General features: G+C 40.7%; 1 protein-coding gene across 6 annotated transcripts in view; it reads right to left on the bottom strand.

The window, feature by feature from the left end:
• The window catches only part of TBC1D1 (TBC1 domain family member 1), a 296435-nt gene that overhangs the window by 207471 nt on the left and 67490 nt on the right, over positions 1 to 21474 (bottom strand). Inside the window, exon 1 of one of the 6 annotated variants that reach the window (XM_027836199.1) lies at positions 11358 to 11433. The exons of the other annotated variants lie outside the window; for them this stretch is intronic. Coding sequence (XP_027692000.1) covers positions 11358 to 11387 — 30 coding nt within the window. The 5' untranslated portion in view covers positions 11388 to 11433. Of the gene's footprint in view, positions 1 to 11357; positions 11434 to 21474 lie in introns of those variants that run through there. 6 annotated transcript variants of the gene reach the window in all.

Raw genomic sequence — 21474 nt, 5'->3', positions numbered from 1 at the left:
GTTCAGCTCACCAGGTCTCCAGGGGCATAATTCCTATCTGCTATGGCTGCTGACATAATAAGCTCTATTGTAAGGGAATCACACGCCAAAAGGATCTCAAAGCTATCCCAATAATAAATAACCATCCTCTCTCCACTACGGGGGATAGAGTAAAAAAGATTCACATCATACAGTTTATTTTCATCCAATGACTGATTTCCTTTACTTCCACCCCATGGAAGGAACTGCCACAATGAAGTCATTTGGGTCATTCCCCTGCCTTCAGAATGAGTGACTTTAAAACTATCCCACAACAAATGGAAATCTTTCTTAGACTGGAAGATCTCCAAAAGACGAGATTCCACAACTTTTGCTGGCAAACTGTTTCTGGTTGTTGAGAAATGCTTCCTCAGAATCAATGAATTTCAGAGCTGGAAGAAATCTGAGAAGTTATCTCATGTGACCTAGGGCTTAGCTCAGTGCCTGGCACATAGTAGGCATTTAATAAAGGCATACTGACTTGACTGATGGACTGGCCCTGTCTTTGACAATTGAGAAAATGGAGCTACTGACCAGGGAAGAAACCTGAGACACATAAAGATTTTAATTGACTTGCTTGGCGTCACACAGGTATCCTGAGTCCAATGCCACTGAGACAGCTTTTTCTGTACCACACTTCTTATATTTGACCTAAACCTGTAATACTCTTGGGTAAGCATTTTTCCCTTACCCTCCTGAACTGACAGTTATGTTCAACTCGGGCAGGAAGTAATAGAACTGGCAATGGAAGACGTCTAAATCTTTTTAGTGAATGAGATATGGTGGTGGGATAGAGCAGTGGGCTAAAGATTTCAATCCAGGGGGCTGCATTACGATCTTAAATTTACCACTGACTACCTGGAGTATGAGGGCTGCTAGGTGACACAGTGGATAACGTATCAGCCCTAGAGTCAGGACTCATCTTCCCGAGTTCAAATCTTGCCTCAAATATTAGCTATGTGACCCTGGGCAAGTCACTTAACCCTGTTTGCCTCAGTTTCCTCATCTGTAAAATGAGCTGGAGAAGGAACCACTCCAGTGTCTTTACCAAGAAAATCCCAAAGTCGGACATGACTGAAATGACTGAACAACAACAAAACCTGGAATATGATCTTGAGCGAGTTTCTTTAACTCTCTGGGCCTCAGTTTCCTGATATGTAAAATGAAACTACATTTCAACTATATTTCTCTCAGCCTCAAAATTTCCTTGTACCATTAAATAATACTGCTCTGGTCAAAGCCGCTACAGCCCTGAAATTACTTTCCACCTCATATGACTGTTCTGAATATCAAGTTCAGAATAGAATCTCTAAAGGTTTAGGTATTAAACTTACTAGCTGTGTGACCAGGGCTACTCACTTCACCTCTATATGCCTCAGTTTCCTCATCTGTAAAATGGGAATAATAATAGCATCTACCTGCCAGAGTTGTTATGAGTATCAAAATAATAATTGTAAAGCATTTAGCATCGTGCCTGGCACATAGTAAGCACTATATGAATGTTAGTTACAATTATTATTTAACTCTTTAAAATAAAATAAGCAATGAAGAAAGGTCCATAGTTTTTTTAATTTGGGAATAAGAACAGAGAGTGATGCCCAAAAATCTGGGGGAGGGGAGGAAGGTCATTGTAGCTCAGAAGAAAACAGAAACATAGATAAGCAGAATAGCTTTGAAACACACTAATTTATCATGTTCTTTAAGAAAATGCAAGTTGTATATAAGACACGGTGCTTTCAAGTTCAATCTTCTTTTTCTGTTTTATGTATATGAAATGTTCTTGCTTGCTGATGGGTGTCAAATGTAGTATAACAAAAAACTGAATTAAAATAATTTAATTTAAGCAACGGTAAAAACTGCTTATCAATTCTTTTAAAAGGCAGAAGTTAAAAAATGGTAACACTCCCAAATGGAGAACAAGATCTATCCAAGAACATAGATCTAGCTATCAGAAATCAATGACATCTATTTCTCATCTATTTCCCTATCCTCTCTCTCTTTTTTCCCTTTCTGTTTATCTGAAAAGTCATAATTGTCTAAAGAGATTAAAGTGTAAACCAACCTAGATTTTTTTAAAAGACATACAAGATGGAAGGGGAGAAAAATTCAGAGTATGGCATAATCTTTTAAGAATGGCATCAGGAGTGTTAAAAATCAGAATCAGATGGCAAAGAATGCTTAGGGACACAAAAAGGGGGGAGATTTTGTTTGCCTGTTTTTAAGCTATACTGAGGGACAGAGTAGACACAAATATAGAGCTGTATTATTCCTTGGGGTGGATGGGATGATGTTGGTGACAATGGAGAACAGGACAAGTGGCTTAATTCTCATTTTATTTGTTTTCTCCGCCAAGGAAAATTATCTTTTTTATGCTGGAAGGACAAAACAAAAATGGCTAATAACAAACCCAAGATAAGTAAGGAAATATTAAGAGAACACCTAGCTACCCTTGATGAATTTGAGTCACCAGGCACAAAGTATATTCCAGAGTATTCAAAGAATTGGATGATATGACAGGCTCAGCCCCTATCAGTAGTCTTTGAAAATGGGTGGAAAACGGAAATGGTGTGCTGCTTTGCACAAACAGGAAGAAGGAGGTATCTACACACTAGTCAGGCCAGTGTGCTTCCCCGCGAAATTCTGCTAAAATATATTTTGTTGTTTATTGTTTAAAGCATTCTTACATTTGTTTAGTGTTTCGTTTTGCCCCAGTTACATGTAAAAACTATTTTTAACATTTGTCTTCAAAACTTTGAGTTCCAATTTTTCTCCCTCCCCACCCTCCTTCATTGAGAAGGCAAGCAATTTGATATAGGTTATACATGTGTAGTCATGCAAAACATTTCCATAATAGTCATGTTGTGAAAGAAAACAGACAAAAAAAAAACCTCAAGAAAAATAATGAAAGGATAAAAAGTATGCCCCAATCTGTATTCAGACACCATCAGTTCTTTCTCTGCGGATGGACAGCATTCTTCATCGTAAGGCCTTCAGAGTTGTCTTGGATCATTGTATTGCTGAGAATAGCTAAGTCATTCACAGCTGATCATCACACAATATTGCTATTACTTTGTACACAGTACACTTCACTTTTTGTCTGCTCAAGTAAGTCTTTCCAGGCTTTTCCGAGAGCATCCTGCTCATCATTTCTTACAGCACAATAGTATTCCATCACAATCACATGTCACAATTTGTTCAGCCATTCCCCAATGGAGGGGCATTCTCTCAATTTCCAATTCTTTGCCACCAGAAAAGAGCTGCTATAAATATAAAATGTATTTTGAAAAGATGTATTAATGTCTTTTTTACACCACTCAATTCTCAATATACCACACCCCAGCAGGATCCTCTCTAGTAACAATGGAAAAGTTAATGTAGGTTGGAACCAGATTGTGGCAGATTTTAAATGCCAAGCAGGAGTTTGTATTTGATGTTAGAATCAACAGACTGACACTAGATCTTTCTGAGGGAAACACTGACATGGTCAGACCTGTGCTTTAAGAATATCATTTTGGCAGTTCTATGTAAGATGGGATGAAGAAGGAAGAGGCTTAAGGAAGGAAGATCAATTTGGAGGTCATCCTAACAGTCCAGGTGAGAGGTAATAATGGTGATGTACAAGTAAGTGGAGAAGAAGGTGCTGGATGTAAGAGATATTGTAGAGCAAGAATCAATAAGACCTTGCAACTGACTTATATATGGGGATGCAGAAGAGTGAAAGATGACTCAGGCTACAAATGGGGGTGACTGGAAGGACTGCAATGCCTTTAAAGAAGACAAAAAGCTATTAATTGAGGACTTCTTTCTTGAATTAATCATGGCGGGGAGAATAGGGCAACTTTTAACAATTATCACAAAATACACAATCAAGCCAACCAGCATTTATAAAAACTAACCAAAAGCGAAGTAAAAACTTCAACTGGGAACTGGCAGGTAAAATATCAAAATTAACTCTTTGCCCACACAATATGTTTACACATTAATAAAAGAACATAATCTCAACATAATACAGCCTTTAAAATTGGACAGTCAATTTAAGGAAATATACTACAACCTTCTTTCCTGCCCTGAGATCTACTATTGGTATAATAATAATAGCCAACATATATATAGCACTTACTTTGTGCAAGGCACTGGGCTAAGTACTTTACATTTGTTATTTCATATGACCCTCACAACAACCGCTTCGAGGTAGGTGCTATCATTATCCCCATTTCACAGATGATGAAAATGAGACAAAACAGACATTAAATGACTTGCCCAGGGTGACACAGCTAGGAATTGTCTGAGGCTAAATTGAATTAAGGCCTTCCAGACTCTAGGCCCAATACTCTTATCTACTGTACCACGAATCTTTAATATTCCATCCTGGAAAGCCCTGATTTCTGCCATCCAGGCTTTGCTTCTATCCAAATAATACTTAACCTATGTCGCATCAATTTCATTCTATAGTGTACATATTCTCCTATCTTTCAAGTGATTTTTAATGTCAGCAGCCAGATGTATGAAGAAAGTACAGTTTCAATTCAAAGTACAGTACAGACAAGGGTGACTCAGTTTCCAAATAGCTTTTCTTAGCACTCTGGTATTCTAACCACAGATGCTGGGAGGGAACAGAAGACCCACTGGAATCTTACTAATGACTGAAATCTTTTTTCATACTAGACAAGACAAATTTTTGAAATTCAGGAGATGGACACAATACAGAAACTAACCAAGTTAATCATTCTATGTCCAATTTAAACCCAAACAACATTACAAATGACTAAGTGCACTGAAGGAAAAAATAACTAGTTTTAAAACAGTCAAGGAAGCTTATGTACTGCATGCCTGACCCTGTCATTCAGTATACACTTAAGGGAAATGACTATAAGCAGATTGGACAAAAGACATGTTTAGAGAGGTAGAGTGGTTTGTGGGGGAAAAAAACAGCCAAGAAGTCAGGAAACCTGGGTTCAAATCCCAACTGTGACACTCAATTAGCTGGGTATCCTGGGGCAAGTTATTTAACCCATCAGTGTCAATTTAAATGGAGGACAACACCCTGGAGGACCATGAGAATGTATATTAATAAAGAACACTGTCTATAAACCTTAAATCAAAATAAATTATAGTAAAAAGTAGAAGATGGCCTTAAGGTTGCAAGCCAGGGTGGGTTGAAGGATGGCAGAGTGCATTTTATAAGTGACAAACCAAATTGGTTTTGCCTACACTGAGAAATCAGAGGTAAAGTTGTCAGGAAGGTATAACGCAACTCAACCCAGGAATTCTGGTGATGCTTCCCAATCACAGAAGGCTTAAGACAATTCATTTCACTCAGCAGGGGTCAATGCCTGAAGAAGGCCTTGTAATTATGGCATAAAAAGGCAGGAAAGGATGGAAATAAAATTAGAATCTGTTTGCAGTATTAATATATAAGAAGGAAGACAAATGTCCACTGGTGAAAGGACCATCGACTATTCCTAAAGGAGCATTACTCCTCTTCGAAACAATGCTGTGCAAATTTACATTGCTAATATTTCAGAAATTTTCATCTAATACATAAGTGTGTGCCAATCAGTGGAGTTTGGGGGGAAGGGTTCTTGTTTGTTGATTTCTTTAAATTAACAAGTTTGCAGTTCCTTCAGGGAAACTGCAAGTCTCTTAAGAGAAACTCCTCCCTAGAGAAATCCAAATTAACAGTATACTTATTTTTTAATGTGAGCTAAGTCATTAACTTGTTTTTCTATTTGCATCCACATTATAAACACAACATAGGGGAAGTAGTATTCGATGCCAAGTTACCTGATTTGTATTATCTTGCATCAATCTTCAAATGATCCTTCTTTCTAAATAAATGCCAATGAATTGAAGATGGCACTGCCTTCACTAGAAATAAGGAAGTAATGAGGAAAGGCAAGTTTGGGGTGAAAATGCTGAGTTCACTTTTGGACTTGTTGAGTTTGAAATCCTGGTGGAGCATCTGGAACATGAAGACATCCAACAGATAGTTGGAAATGCTGGACCAGGACTTACTAAAGAGACCAAGATTGGACATGCAACTCTTGGAGTCATCTACAGAGAAGGAATCATTGTATTCATGGCAGTGAAAGACTTCACCAAATGAGAGAATGTAAGAAAAAGAGAAGAGGGCAGAAAACCAAGTGTCTAGGTGTTACCCAAACTTAAGAGATAGGAAGAAGATAGAAAAAGCGAAAAAAAGTAGTCAGACTGGGGAACAAGAAGGAAACAGTGTCACGGAAGCCAAAAGGAAGTGAGAGTAACAAGATGGAGGGAGATGGGTCAACACAGGGTTAAATGCTGCAAAAGAGCAAAGAGAATAAAGATTTAAGAGTGACCAATGAATTTTGCTATTTGCTTTTTTTATTCCAAACTTAAATTACTCCAAAAAAAAAGAGTGCTTCCATATACAAAACAGAACATCATGACTCCATATAACTTACCCATCTCAAACTCTACATGTCCAAACCCAAACTCATTATCTTTCCCCAAAAAGACCCTTCCCTCTTCCTGTCAATGGTCCCACCATCTTCTCAGTCACCCAGACTCACAACTTCCCTGTCATCAGCCTCTCCTCCTCACTCTCACTCGCCCTACCTACACAATTCATTCCCCATCTTGTCACTCCTATTTTCAGAACATCTCTCGTGATGTTCCCTTCTCTCCACCCATATAACCATAACCTGTTTCAGGCCCTCTTTACCTCTCCCAGGACTACCAAAATAACCCACTAATTGGTCTTCCGGCTCCAACACTGCACTCTGCAATCCATCCTCCTTGCAGCTGCCAAGGTGACTTTTCTAAAGGAGCTCTACTGTCCTCATCCCTCTGCTGGATGAGCTCCAGTAAGTCAATCCCTGTTACTCTGCCTAACATTTAAAGCTCTTCCTTATGTAGCCCCTTCCTACCTTTACAATCTTCTTATATCCTATTTTCATCCACATACTCTTAGTTCCAGCAATACTGACTTCTGTGTAATTCTTTGAACGTTAACACTCTAACCTTACCTCCATGCCTTTCGCTAGCTGTCCCTCACACATGGAATGCTCACCACTACCCCAGTTTCCCTAATTTCAAAAGAGCTCAAATCATTCCTACTCCAAAAGGCCTCTCCCAGTCCCTCTGGCTATTAATGCCTTCCTCCTCAGACTGCCTTCCATTTACTCTGTGTGTCTGTATATATGTGTGTGTATATATACACATTTATATCCATAGCTATAATTATCTTGTAGGCAGCGAGGGGGCACAGTGGATAGAGTACCGGGTCTGGAATCAGGAAGGCCTGAATTCAAATCTGCCTTCAGATACTAGCTGTGTGACCATGAGCAAGTCATTTAATCTGTTTACCTCAATTTCCTCAACTGTAAAATGGACATAATAACAGCACCTACCTCCTGGGGTTGTTGAGAAGATGAAATAAGATAATATTTGTAAAGCACTGGCATATAGTATGCTCTATATAAATGCTTATTCCCTGCCCTCCTCCCTAGTGTTGTCTATCTCATTAAATTCTTTGAGGGTCTGTCTTTTTACCTTTTTTCATACTCCCCAGTATGTAGAACATTGAATGGTACATAGTAATGCTGGGCAACTTGACTATATATAACAAACACACAAATATATATGTATATATAGACACATAAAATCAATTCAATCATCTACTTTCAAAACTCCCTTCTTTGGAGGGAGGGGTATCACCCTCCCCTCTCCATCTTGAATTTTACCATTTTTTGATGATCCTACAGTGGCCAATTTGAATGGTGTTAAAGAGGGAAACTGGACCACAGGGAGAACTGAAGACGAAAAGGTGAGCAAAAGAATGAGTGGGAAAATTGACTATAAACTACTTTGCCTAGACTATTATCAAAAAAGAAAAAGTAAGATCCAAGATAATAACCAGAGGGGTGAAGAGAGCAAGAGAAGGCTTATTTAGATTAGGGGAGGTCTGAGCCCTGCTACAGGCAAAGGGGAAGTAGCCAGTAGACAGGAAGAGATTCGAGATGAGAAAGAAAGGAAAGAGGCAAGAGGAAAAGTGAAATTGGGAGGGTTGAGTTTGAGGCTAGGTCAGACTTAAGATGTCAGAGCATGTATGTTTGTCCAAGTGAGCTCACCAGACTATACCTTAAAACCAAATCAAAATGATTTGGAGGTGAGCTACTTTATGGATGTCAACTGCATTTCTTATCCCTACCATTATAATGCATACTACTTTATAACGAAAAGGGATGGGGTAAAGCTTATCAATAACTAGATAAAATTCTGTGGACCACAAGAAATGCAGGCTTTGCCAGCCTAGAAAATGGTCTTTACAAGTAATATTTTCATAAAATACTCAAAAATCTCACCCAATAATGTAGTGAAGCTATGATTCACTAATACTGAAGCGCATTAAATCACTGGCTGATCTCCTCTGCCCATAAGGAAAAAATAGGTATAGAAGTGAGGACTTAAAAGTTCTTAAAATTGAGTGGTCTCAGGAAATACTGACGATCTATTCCTGAGTTTTCCCCAAGAAAGTTCTTACTGAAGAAAAGAGTTTACACATGAAGTTGAAAATAATGTCTTTCAAAAGCAAACTATCATCTAGTTTACTAATAGATGATGTCATTTGCATATTTTCTTCCTTTAAACAAAAAAAAATATATTTTCCTGTGGAAAAAAGTGAAAACTAAGTTTTTGAAAAGGAGATACATACATACATACATACATGCACACATTCATTCTCTCACACACACACACACACACGGGTGTATGTATATCTCCCAACGCAATTTCTGGCTGGTGTTTTTGTCAAAATCCCCCTGTGCAAAGAGAAAACTGAAAGCTTAGCTTGACTTATCCCTACATCTTATTAAATTTGGAAAGTAAAATGGAAGTTATAAATAATTCCGGCAATAAATATTTCCCTATAACAAATTAAATTAGTATCAAATTTTTAAAGTGGATATATATGGCACAAAAGGATAACCTGAATTCTAAGGTGTAAGGGATGGGAGGAAAGGCTCACGTAATACCTTAGTACCTTCTACTCCTTTTCTGCCATCTTATCAAAATATAACATTAAAATCACAATTCTCAACTTCTTCAATACCTCAAAAAGACTTATGATCTCATAACTGTGGTTACTCCCTCTACTGATCCAGGTGACCTAAACTTTCATCACCTGTGGCTAACTTGTCTGACAGCCTGAACTCCAGTGTGAGAGTCCTGTGTTGACATCCTGCTACTAAGCTTGTATTTAAACATGGGCAGCAAAAGAATTAGAAATATCCCCTGTATTTTTAAAATCTCATGGCATCTAAGACCTTGGACAAGCCCTTTCATCTCTCCCTAAAATAAAGGAGTTGTACTAAGTACTAAGATGCTATACAGGTCAAAAACAAAAACAAAAAACCTATGTTTCTATGATTTTTCAGGTAGCTTTTTATTACTTAAGACCAGAAAAAAATCCTTACATTATCAGTCCCTGCTTTGTATAACACTGCTTCACTACTCTTTTCCCATTTGATCAGGAGTCAAATTGAGGGTAGCAGTCACTCAGCAATACTCTTAGACAACACTCATACTATTTACTTTTCCTATTTACTTATAAACAAGGCACAGAAAAGCCATGTCTTGACACAGACATGTCAAAATTTGCAAACACACACTTTTAAAAACAGCATTCCAGAAATGCTATATCACAATAATACAGATAAGTTAACCCATTAACCTTACTTCATCCAGGTCCTCAGATGGCTAATGGTTATCTATAGATGTTTATGTACATACAATATCTGTCCGAGCCAACAAGGATCAGGGTGAGGGACAGCTGGAAAGAGCTTTTAACAAGAGTTTGCAATACAGTATTGGTATGTAGGTGAAATACAGAGTCCAAAAGAGTGGGAGAATTGACTATAGATTTGTAAATGTTTCCAGATAGGTACCATTCAGGACAGTCAAAACACTTGGAAGTTGTTAAAAGGGCAAGGGAACATAAAATGAGTTATGTGTTTTCATTATTCCATCAACTCCATTATTATGTTTTGGCAATAAAACATCACAGAATGTAAGGAAGAAATGGAATCCCAAATCACAGAATTCATCCCTTTTGAGAAAAGTGGGATTCACAAAAAGAGGTATCTGTGCACACTCAGATCTTCACTACTTAAGTATGCTTCCAGCATCATCACTCAGCACAACGAAGTATAAATCTTTGTAAATTATAACACAAACTTGTACAGTAATAACTTGAGATAGTAAATTACAGGAACTGCACACATGGGATGTGATGCTGGGAAGGGGCCTCCCTTGAAAATCCTTTCATCCAACCACTTTGCTCTACAGATGGGGAAACTGAGTCCCAGTGACATCAAGCTAAAGATCAGAAAGAAGCCTTAGAGCTAGAAGAGCATAGGGCAGCCCTCTACGTTTTACAGGAAACCAAAATACAAAGAAATTTAAGTGATTTACGCAAGGTTACATCAGGGAGTAAATTGCAGAGCCAAGATCTAATCCCACGTACCAACACACCGCCTCTCTGAGAGATGCTCAACCAACCTATACAGAAGGCCCACTACCCCAAGGGTAGTTTAAGGCACTATAGGGTTTTTCTAATTTACATCTAGACCAAACTTATAGAAAGGGGACTCCCAGAGGGGTAAGCTCCCTCTTACCACTTTCCACACTTAGCCTGCAACCTCTAGCCGCTAAAAATTACCCGGGGGCGCTGAGAAATTAAGCAATTTGTCCTGGGTCCCATGGCACGTAATGAAGAGGCCCCTCGGACCCGAGTCTTCCCGGCTCCAAGACCAGCTCTCTCTCTCTCCTACTCCATGCTACCCCCTTCTTCTCGGGTTCTATAACTCGGGTTCTGCGTTCCCCTCAAGCAGCATTTAGGGCAACTCCCTCCAAAATATCCTTGGAGCCTCCTAGTTTTCCAGTCATTCATTTGCATCCTGGAGTAGCCAAGTACAAAGCGCGACTCCAGCTGGAAAAAAAGCAAGTTTGCTCAGTCCCACAAAGTGGAACTTTGTTACTCCGAGCAGCAGAGCTCTGCCGCGACCCTACCAGACACACTGCGGGAATGCCCTCCCGCGCTCCCGAAGAGGAGTGAGGGGATGAGGCGGGTAGAAATGGGGACCACACCAAGCCCCTCCAAACCACCCTTCATCCCGCCCGGCCCTCCCCTCTCCCGGGCTCGGGAGCCTCCCTAAGTTCAAGGACAACGCCCGGCGGGGCTGCTAACGCGAACGTGCCGGGCGCCCCCCGAGAGGCGGCGCGGGCTCGGAGCAGCCCCGGGCCCGGGACTGGGCGCGCGCTCCCACAACCCGCGACCAAGTTGTCCCCAACTCCCCTACCTTGGCTACCCAGCTGAACAATGGTGACATCCTCCGGGCGGGCGCAGGCAGAGCCGCGGCTCCCTCTCCCGGCGCGTCGCCCCGGCTGCTCCGGCTTGCTCCCTCCCCACCCCCGCTCCTCAGCGGGCGGCCAGCGGGCGGCGGCGGGGCTGCTCTCTGCCGGCTCGCTCCGGCATCTCTGCCCGGGCGCCCGCGGCGGCGCGGCGGCGGCAGCGCGGGCGCATGTTCGCTTCGCACGCTCGTCAGCTAGTCTATGAGGTCACCGCACCCCCCCGCGCCCGCCCCCCCAAAGGAGACCGGCGGCTCGGCTCTCCCCGAGCGCCCCCCGGTGCAGAGAGGAGAGGGGGTGGGGAGAGGGGAAGACCACGCGCGGAGCCCGCCTCCCTCCCCTCCGGGTGAATGGAGAGTTCCGAGTGTGTGTGTATGTGTGTGTGCGCGCGCGCGCGCGCGAGTGGGTGCATGTGGGTGTGTACAGCAGGAAGTTGGGCAGTGGAGGGGAGAGCGGCCCCTCCCTGGGCTTGCCCCCGGCCTTGCATTTGGAGAAATCTGCATAATGCTGGGGATGAGAAGGATCCAGCATCCCATTCAATAAACGTTTCTTAAGCGTCTACTATGTGCCAGGCTCAGTGCCAAAGCGCTGGGGATGCAAAAATGGCCAACGGCAGCCCCTCAAGGAGCTGACAATCTAATGGGGTGGTAACTGCAAGCAAACAAGAGACAAAGCAAGCTATTTACAGGATAAATAGAAGAATGGAATGAAGAGGGCCTGGGGAAGGCTTCCTGTAGGAGGTGGGGTTTTAGTTGGGACTTAAAGGAAGTCTGGGCTTGGAGGAGGGCAGGAGCTCCAGGCACTGAAGATAACCAGAGAAAATGCCGGGAGGCGAGGCCTCTGCATCCCAGAGTACCGCCCTCTGGGGTAGTAAGGTATAAGAAGCCTGGAAAGTTACGAAGAGCTTTGAATGCCTACGCACTTTGTGTTTGCTCCTGGAGACTACAGCGAGCCCCTGGAGCTTACTGAGTAGAAAGACGTCCAGGTGACCCGGGACAGCAATCTCCCACCACCCTGAATTGAGTGCGGGGCGGACGAGGAAGCTCTGCCCTGGCTTTCCCCGCTTTTCTTCCTCAAGTCCTAGATTCCCTAATACCGAATCTGTTAGCTGCATCTGAAAACACAACTGCTAAGGAAATCAGATAATTCGGAAAGGAAAAGGAACATTTTCTTCTCTTTGCCCATGTCAGATGTCCTCTGGTAAATAAGGAGGAAGGTTTCAGCAACTTGAGATCGTGCTGGTTTCAGTAACAATGGTCTCTCCCTAACACTGACGAGATAAGCAAGTTTCCTCAAGTTTGGGTGGCAAAGGTTAAGTAATGTTTGAGGCTGAGGGGTGGGGGGGATGAGAAATGGTGTCCAAAGGTCTGGCAGCACGTGTGCCAATGTATGTATCATTAAAGCTGCATCTCTGTCGTTCCAGGGACAGAGTGACTGTACCCCACACCCTTCCATGCCGGAGTAGGGCTGTAATGGAACAGAGACTGAAATGAGTCAGAGAATTCTAAGCAATTCTGTGACTTATTATTTGTGTGACCTTGGAAAACTCACTTGTTCTCTCTAGGCCTCAGGTTCCTGATCTGCAAAATAAAACGGGTTTTGGACTAATGATCTCTGAGGATCTCTCCAGCTCCACATCTACGATTCTTTCTTTTTTCCAAAGGACTTCTCAAGCCTCTAGTCTATAACATGATATTCTGATACCTTTTAGTTATGCTCCCCTGATGTCCAGCTATGGATCCAAGCAGGAGTTAATGACCTCTCCCTGAGATGAGATAAATCTTACAGACTGAAAGTTAAATTACCTTGAGGAAATGTGAAAGCATCTCATGAATATCTTAGGCCTATACCAGTCCTAGCACTCCAAGCTACATGAATGTATACCATTTCCCAAGAAGTTCCATAAGGGAAAAGAAGAGAAATAAAAACCTTGTAGTCATTAAACCAAATCTTTCCCTATCATTCATCCCTTTCCTAAATATCCATTAATATAAAAGGCTTTTGAATGCTGAAAACTCTACTTACCCAGAGCTTTTTCTCTCACACTCTCTATTAAATTTGGGTGGTACTTGATCACTTAGGTAATCCATAGATTCTTTTTTCAAAGGTACAGTGGTTGGATTTGAAATTTAAAAAGAAAGTCTAAATGAGCAGGCTTCAGCAGAATCACAATTCTACCTCTGCTGGCAGAGCTGGGCACAGAAATCCAGGCCTGAAAAAATGAGATAGGTCTGGAAGGGAAGGTGTCTCTCTCTCTCATCTTACAAATGCTGGCTGAAGCACATCATATATCCTCTTCTGCCGGTCCTCTTGGATATTAAATTCTTCAGACTCACAGCCAGTCCTTCGGACTCCCCTGAGCTGGCACCTTCCAGTCATTGGCATCGTTGTGTTTTAGGTAGGAGTAAATCTGATGGTTGCTAATATGTGCAATTTGAAAACTAAATATTTTAAGAGAAAACACATAAATGACAGTTCTCGTATTTTACTCTCCAGCCATTGCCTAAAGTCAGCATCTCACACACAGCACAAAGGAATACTCTGTTAGCACCGGGGTTTTTCACTGAAGGGGCACTGTTTGTACCACTGGGCCCAAACCCAACATACCCTTAAACTGTAGGAAAAATGAGTGTTCCTCTCCACAGTCCCTTTAAAAAAAAAAAAAAAAAAGTCTAGCTTGTCAAGATAAGTAAGAGATATAAGTTCTCCCTTAAAAACACCACAACATAGACAAAGTCATTACAGGTACACATACAAGCCAAGCCATGATCCCTCCTTGCAAAGAAGGGGCATACAGATCTGAGGTTCACAAGTAGATTATTCCAACATCACTGCAGAGGACTGCATATGCCTCACCTCTTAAAACTAATTTTTAAAAGGAAGTCCAATGGAAGGAAGGAAGGAAGGACATGCCTAGGGGATTCCAAAGAAAAGAGAGGAAGGGAATCAGGAGAGTAATAAAAGTCCCTGCTTTAAAAAAAAAAAAAATAGGTTGGGGGAGGGGGAGTTTCTCTCCTCCACAGTATTGGCCAACAAGTCAGATATCCATCAAATAGATTCCAGTAAAGTGAATGAATTTAAACTCCTGGAGGGCAGGGACTATATCATCTGCATTTTTATGTCCACAATGCCTTACTTATAATATGAGCTTGATAAATGTGTGCTGAATTGAACACTAAACTGTGTGTATTCAAGAAAAGACAAGGCAAAGTCCTCCAGTGATTTATCTCCAATTTACCAAATATGTGTGTGTATATGTATATGCATATATATGGGTATACATACATATTTACATATATACATACATATTTACATATATAAATACATCATACATATATAGATATAGATATGTCTTGTTTGTACATAGCTGAGAGCAAGGGTTAGCTTTTGCCCTTCTCTGTATTTCAGGGCTTAGCACAGTGACTGACATGACTAAATACTTAATAAATGCTTAATGACTAATAGACAACTGTGATTGTCAATTAGTCTAGTTTCTCTGTGTCTATAAACCAAATTAAGCCTCTAATTTAAACCTGATGAGCCCAGAATCCTTTATGTTATTTTTCAGTTTATCTGTCCTTAGGCACACACTTTTCTAAAGGAGTTTCCTACTCTTTCTTATCTCCAGGACAAACTTTCTTGGATTTAAGGAATCCACAGGTACTGCTGGTACCCCTAGCAGGAAAAAAAGAGCACATACTCTCCTCCCTGGAGGGAAAAGAACTCAAATGATAACACAAATAGGGAAGAATGAGGGGAAAGCTGTTCTTCAAGTCAGTAGGCAAATATTCATTAAGCACTTACTGTATGGCAGTGGTCAATTTAAAGGAGGAATGTGTGGAAGGAAACAAGCATTTATTAAGCACTGGCTTTATAAATATTATCTCAATTCATCCTCACAGTCGCCCAGGGAGGTAGGTGCTGTTATTATCTCCATTTTACAGTGAGGAAACTGAGGGAGACAGAGGTTAAGTGACTTGCCCAGGGTCATATGGCCAGTTAAGTGTCTGGAAACCAGGTTTGGAACTCAGGTCTTCTTGATTCCAGGCCCAGGACTCTCCACTGAGCTGCCCCCCCCCCCCCCATCTGTGGAAAGAGGAGAAGCTGAATCTAGCAGGAGTCACACTGGTTCCATTAGTGATTTTCTAAGTCATCTGAAAAGGCTGCTAGCTAATGATCTCAGCACCTCAGGTTTCCTGAGACAGGAGACCAAGACTTGAAAAGAGGAAGGTCCTGGAATGGTTACACACACATACATATATACTTACATACGTATACACACACCCAATCTGTCCAATGGCCTTTTACTTCTTTGAGGAAAAGAGGGAGGAGGAACGGGGGAAAGAAGGGAGGGAGAGGACAAGAGTATTGCTCTGGAGAGGCCAATGCCCACACAAAAGTGGGGTGATGCAAGAAAAGACACCCCAAGAAGAAAAGCCCCAAAGAGACAGCAGGTATAGTGGAAAGAATACTGGCCCTGGTCCCCAAAGGTTTGCACTTGAGTCCTGGCTCCCACCATTTACTAGAGTGTGAATTCCAGCACATCTCTCACCTTCTCAGAGGCTCCCTTTCCTCACTTATAAAATGTAGGAGATGGCAGTCATAATTCAAATCCAGTGTGGGGCAATCCTGGCAAAGTTTCTTCCCCTGTGGCATCTACCTCATAATGTTTTTGTGAGGATGAAATGAGATTAATGTATGTAAGGCATTTTTCAAACCTTAAAGTTGAGAGAAATGATTATTAAATAACTAATTATTGGGGTGATACAGGTTTTTTTTTCCCTTCCTATCTCTTTATTCTCTACTGGGTCAATTCAACATCTGAAGGACATTGTTGATAAAGACATTAGATTAACTTCTCCTCAATCTTGATCAGACCCCAACCAAGTGAGGAAGTCCATTGTGTTCTACTGGGGAGTGGGGGGAAGGGAGGGAAAGAGAGAAGAAGATGTCTAGATTGCCTGAGGCTGGGGGTGGTCTTGAGAGCAAGAGTGATCAAAGTCACATCCCCCAGCTCCTTATTAGAATGGGTCTACTTCTCATTATAATATTCATTCTTTCCATTAATCGTTAACCAATCAGAGTTGATTGCCACCCCCAGGAACATCCATTCTTCCAAAGGTATATAAGCACTGAATGGGATCCATGAGGGATCTCTGGCATTCAAGAGTACCACTGACCCCTTTTCTTAATTATCCACTAGCATAAATAATAAAATTATTAATTTCCCAGAAATTATGTCTCTCAAATGTTTTACACATCACAAAGTACAACCTAAATATTGATTATCATTACTGTTATACCACATTGCATCTCCATTATTACATTTATTCTTTTCCAGTCAACTAACATTTATTAAGCACCTACTATGTGCTAGACACTAAAAACAAAAACCCATCTCTGTTCTCCAGGAGTTCCCAATCTAATGGCAAAAACAATATGTACAAATAAACAATAAATAAAACAAATATACGACTATGAAGAAATAAGAAATATACAGGATAAATTGGGGGTATTCTCAAAAAGAAGGCTCTAAGATTAAGGAGGACTGGGAAAGGTTTCTTACGGAAGATAAAATTTTAGCAGAGACTTGAAGGAAGCCAGGGAAGTTAAAAGGCCAAGAGGAGAAGGGAGAGGATTCCCAGCATGGCAGAGAGCTGGTGAAAACACCTAGAATTGGGAGATGGGGCATCATGGTCAAGCAACAGTAAGTAGACCAGTATCACTGATCACAAAGGTGTAACAAGACTAGAAAGGTAGGAAAGGGCTAGGTATGAAAGGCTTTGAAAGACATAAAAGAATTTTATATTTGATGCTGGAGTTATCAGGTAGCCACTGGAGTTTTTTTTAATGGGAAGGGGGTGTTGATATGGTCAGATCTACATTTTAGGAAGATCATTTTGACAGTTGAGTGAAAGATGGTTTGGAGTGAGGAGAGACTTGAAGCAGGGTGATGAACCACAAGGCTACTGCAATAGTCCAGGCGTGAGGTGATGAGGGTCTGCAGCAGGGTGGTTACAGAGTCAAAGGAGAGAAGTGGGAATACCCTAGGGATGTTATGAAGGGAGAAACAAAATGACTTCCTAAGTAATTGGATATGAGGGGAAGGAGAGACCAGAGAAAGTGAAGAGTCCAGGATGACCCCTAGGTCATGCCTAGGGAACTGAGAGGATGGATTACCTCACTGGTAATAGGAAAGTTAGGAAGATGGGAAGGTTTGGGGGAAAAAATAATGGGTTCAGTTTTGGGAACATTGAGTTTAAGACGTCTATGGTACATCAAGTTCAAGATGTCTAAAAGACAGTTGGAGATTTGAGACTGGATGGAGGTCAGGAGAGAGGTTAGAACTGGATAAAGAGATCTGAGTCATCAGCATAGAGACAATAAGTATAATAAACTATGGGAGATGATGAAATCACCAAGTGAAACAGTATAGAGGGAGAAGAGAAGAGAGCCCAGGACAGAGCCAGAGGAGAGCCCCACTGTTAGCAGATGTGACATAGATGAAGATCCAGCAAAGGAGGCAGAAGAAGTGAGACAGGTAGAGAGAAAACCAAAAGAAAGCAGTGTCATGAAAACCTAGAGAGAAGAGAGTAGGAATAGCAACAACAACAACAACTAACATCTATATAATGCTTACTGTGTGTGCAGGCATATGCTAGGAGCTTTACAATTATATTGATCCTCACAACAACCCTGTAAGGTAGGTGCTATTGTTATCCCCATTTTACAGATAAGGAAACTGAGGTTAAGTGACTTGCCCAGAGTTCCACAATTAGTAATGTGTTTCAGGCTGGATTTGAACTCAGGTCTTCCTGGTTCCAGGCCCAGTACTCTATCCACTGCACCACCTGTGATTCTCTAAAAGGGATGTGTGGCTATCTATTCCCTGTAATTAAGTTCAACTTAGTACAATGTGAATCAAAGCTATCAAATCATAAAGTCAACAGATCAGTTTGGTGTACAATAAACAGCCATTATGGTAGGCAAAGTAGCCTACAGAGTAAGAGGTGAAACTCTAACTCCTAGATAGTTTTGTGCCAGGGATAGGAGAGCTGGTCACATTGAGGGTATGGCGAAGACAGCCTCATTAGCCATTCTAACACATGCATGCCATTGTCTGTAATGTTCCCTACTAATAAAAAAAGGACTGTAATGTAAAGTTGTCAAATCAATTTACGTAATATTCTTATGCATATTGTTAATGTTAGTATTAAATTAATTGTAAAGTATAAAATGTGTCACTTCCCTCCCTAAAGTCTCTCCAGGCTACCCTATCTCCATACCAATTGCTTTGCTCACCTGAGGATGCTCCATGCTGAGGCAGACTCCATGACTGTTGAATTCTTGCCCAGAACCACCATATTATCAGGAGTCTGAGCCACAATACTCCTCCCCTCTCCCTCCCTTTCCACCTCCCCTTTATGCCTTTTCTTTCCTCCATTAGAATGTAAGTTCCTTGAAAGTAGAGACCTTCTTGTTTTCTTATTTTTGCATCCCCGGGTTTAACACCGTGGCTAGCACACAATGAGTGCTTAATAAGTGCTCAACCAGGGGCAGCTAGGTGGTGCAGCTAGGTGGTGCAGCTAGGTAGTGCAGTGGATAGAGCACTGGCCCTCAAGTCAGGAGTACCTGAGTTCAAATCTGACCTCAAACCAAACACTTGACACTTAACTAGCTGTGTGACCTGGGGCAAGTCACTTAACCCCAATTGCCTAAAAAAATAAATAAATAAAAAATAAATGCTTGACAAATGATGACAATTTTAATCCTACTCAGAAGCAATAAACTATCTTCCTGACGACAGTAGGCTTGCTTTACTGATTGAGAGAATTCTAATGATACTACGGTAAAGCACACTGATGATTCACAAGTCTGCCACGGGGGTGGGGGTGGGGGGACCTGTCGACTGTTCAGTGTATACTCAGATCCCCCAGCTTAACATAAATTGCTCTTAATAATGATGATATCCAGAGAAGCAAAAGAATGAATGAAAAACAGGAAGAGCCAAGGGCTGCCTTTCAGACGGCCGAACGTGCCAGGGCAGTGTGGAAACCACACAGGGAACTATATGTTGGCCAAAAATTAGTTTCAGGATTTCTTCAGAAGGTGGAATCACATTCTTGGACCTCTCCCATTGTTAAATCCATACATCTAGTAGCATGACTATACTGAGCTTATTGCTTCATAAGTATAAAACATACTTTGGAATTTCCTCTATTCTTTGGCCATTCGTTCCTACCACTCCAGACACCAATTTTTTTATGCTATAGCATGGGTCCGAGCCACTTTGCCATTTAAAGACTATTAAGAAATCTATCCATATATTTATACCTTGCTAGAACTGAGTATGGTACCATCAGTGCCAGAAATGGAAGTGGTCCACCATTTAGCTTCAATGAGAAACTAAGAGGATATGACCTTGGGGATCAGCATTAGAGGAGTTGGGAGCTGAGCAAAACATGTAGAGGAAAAGATGGCACATTCAGAGAAGATCTTGGCAAGGGGAAGAGAATCTATTTTCAATATAAGTTCAACCCACTGAGTGGTCTATATAGTTTGATATGTATAACTCAGCATTTCAACATTTAAGGCTAATATGTTTTTGTTTTATTTAATTAAGTAAACTGTATTTCCTCTCTGGCCAGAATAAATACAAGCAACTTTTATGAGGTCATTCTCAGTGGCACCAGCCACTTTCCATAAATCTATTCACAAAGACTTGCAAAGTTAGATGCTGGCTCTAGCCCAACTCAAAATACTAAGCAGTCTGTTCTTTCTGCAGTGTAGAGGAGAAGCTACTGTATTTGTAGTTCCAGATTGAGACCCCCAAGAACAAAAAGGAGATACTTCAGTTATGACACAGATTTTCTTTATACGTTCAATTCTCCAATCTTATTAAAACAAATCCACAATTCAGAAATTGACTTCCTTATTCAGAGTAACAACCAGTTAAGTACTTGTAATATTTTAGTATCAGCTAAGCTGTAGTTTTCTATTTAAAAGCTCCTTTCCTCCACAAAACCTTTGCTTAATATGCACAGTAATTATATTCATTTGTTTCTTTCTAAAAGACCTTCCAGACTAGAAACACAGAGCTTTTCTATTTTTAGCTCACCCTGTGCAAAGTTTAAACAAATAAATTTCTTTCCAAAATATCGTACACACATTTCAGATTCATGGAAAAATCCAGTGGGCAATGAGCTCATAAGCAAAAACACTGTAAAGTTTTAAAGGCAAAAGATATTTGGAACCATGAAACTTTGCTACGTCTAACATCTTAGCATGAAACTTGCACAAAGTCTGTTGTAACTTGCAATAAAAATTACAGAACAACATTTTTACTTTGTTTTAATCAATTCACTTACATGTAGCATTTATTATTCAGAAAAACATTTTCCCCCTAAAATGTTTTCTGTAATTTTTTTAACCTTTAAATAAATTGCTTCAAAATACCAACTCTCAGTTCCCTTAATCTGGTATTGAATAAAAACTGGTTAGCAGCTGCTGTTTCTTTGGTGAGAAATACCATTTTCTGTTTCCTATTTTGCAAATGAGAAGTTTGGTTTGCCTGTGATCAGAATGATTATTAAGCATTTCTATAAGCTTTATATTTGTTTTTCTTAACCTAATCCCTTAATGAGCCCTTAGTTTTAAACATGATTGAATCTTCTCATGAATATTGTATGTCACACTCTTTTGAAGCCTTAAATTGTATACTTCATTATTCTTTTTCTAAACTGAATCTCAAGTACCTGAAGAGCTTGAGATTGGTTCTTTTCTGTTTGATATGGTGCCTTGTCAAATGCTATGAACCCTGCATTCATGTATGAAACAGCAATCTAGTTCTGTAGATCTACCACTGCAGAAATCCAAAAGATCTGGAAACATGTAATTCTTACAATTAGGCATAAGGTAATATTTAATATAATCTTCAGATGCACATATTAATCTCTTACATGCTCATATTAAAGAAATTAAGCCCCAAGTACTGTATTTCATGTCTTGGACAGATGCCTCTGAAAGAAAGAAAGAAAGAAAGAAAGAAAGAAAGAAAGAAAGAAAGAA

The sequence above is a fragment of the Vombatus ursinus genome, unplaced genomic scaffold (assembly GCF_900497805.2).
Source record: "Vombatus ursinus unplaced genomic scaffold, bare-nosed wombat genome assembly UNPS02014818.1, whole genome shotgun sequence".
NCBI lineage: Eukaryota > Metazoa > Chordata > Mammalia > Diprotodontia > Vombatidae > Vombatus > Vombatus ursinus.
The sequence above is the reverse complement of the archived record's forward strand: the minus strand, read 5'-3'. Positions and strand labels throughout refer to the sequence as shown.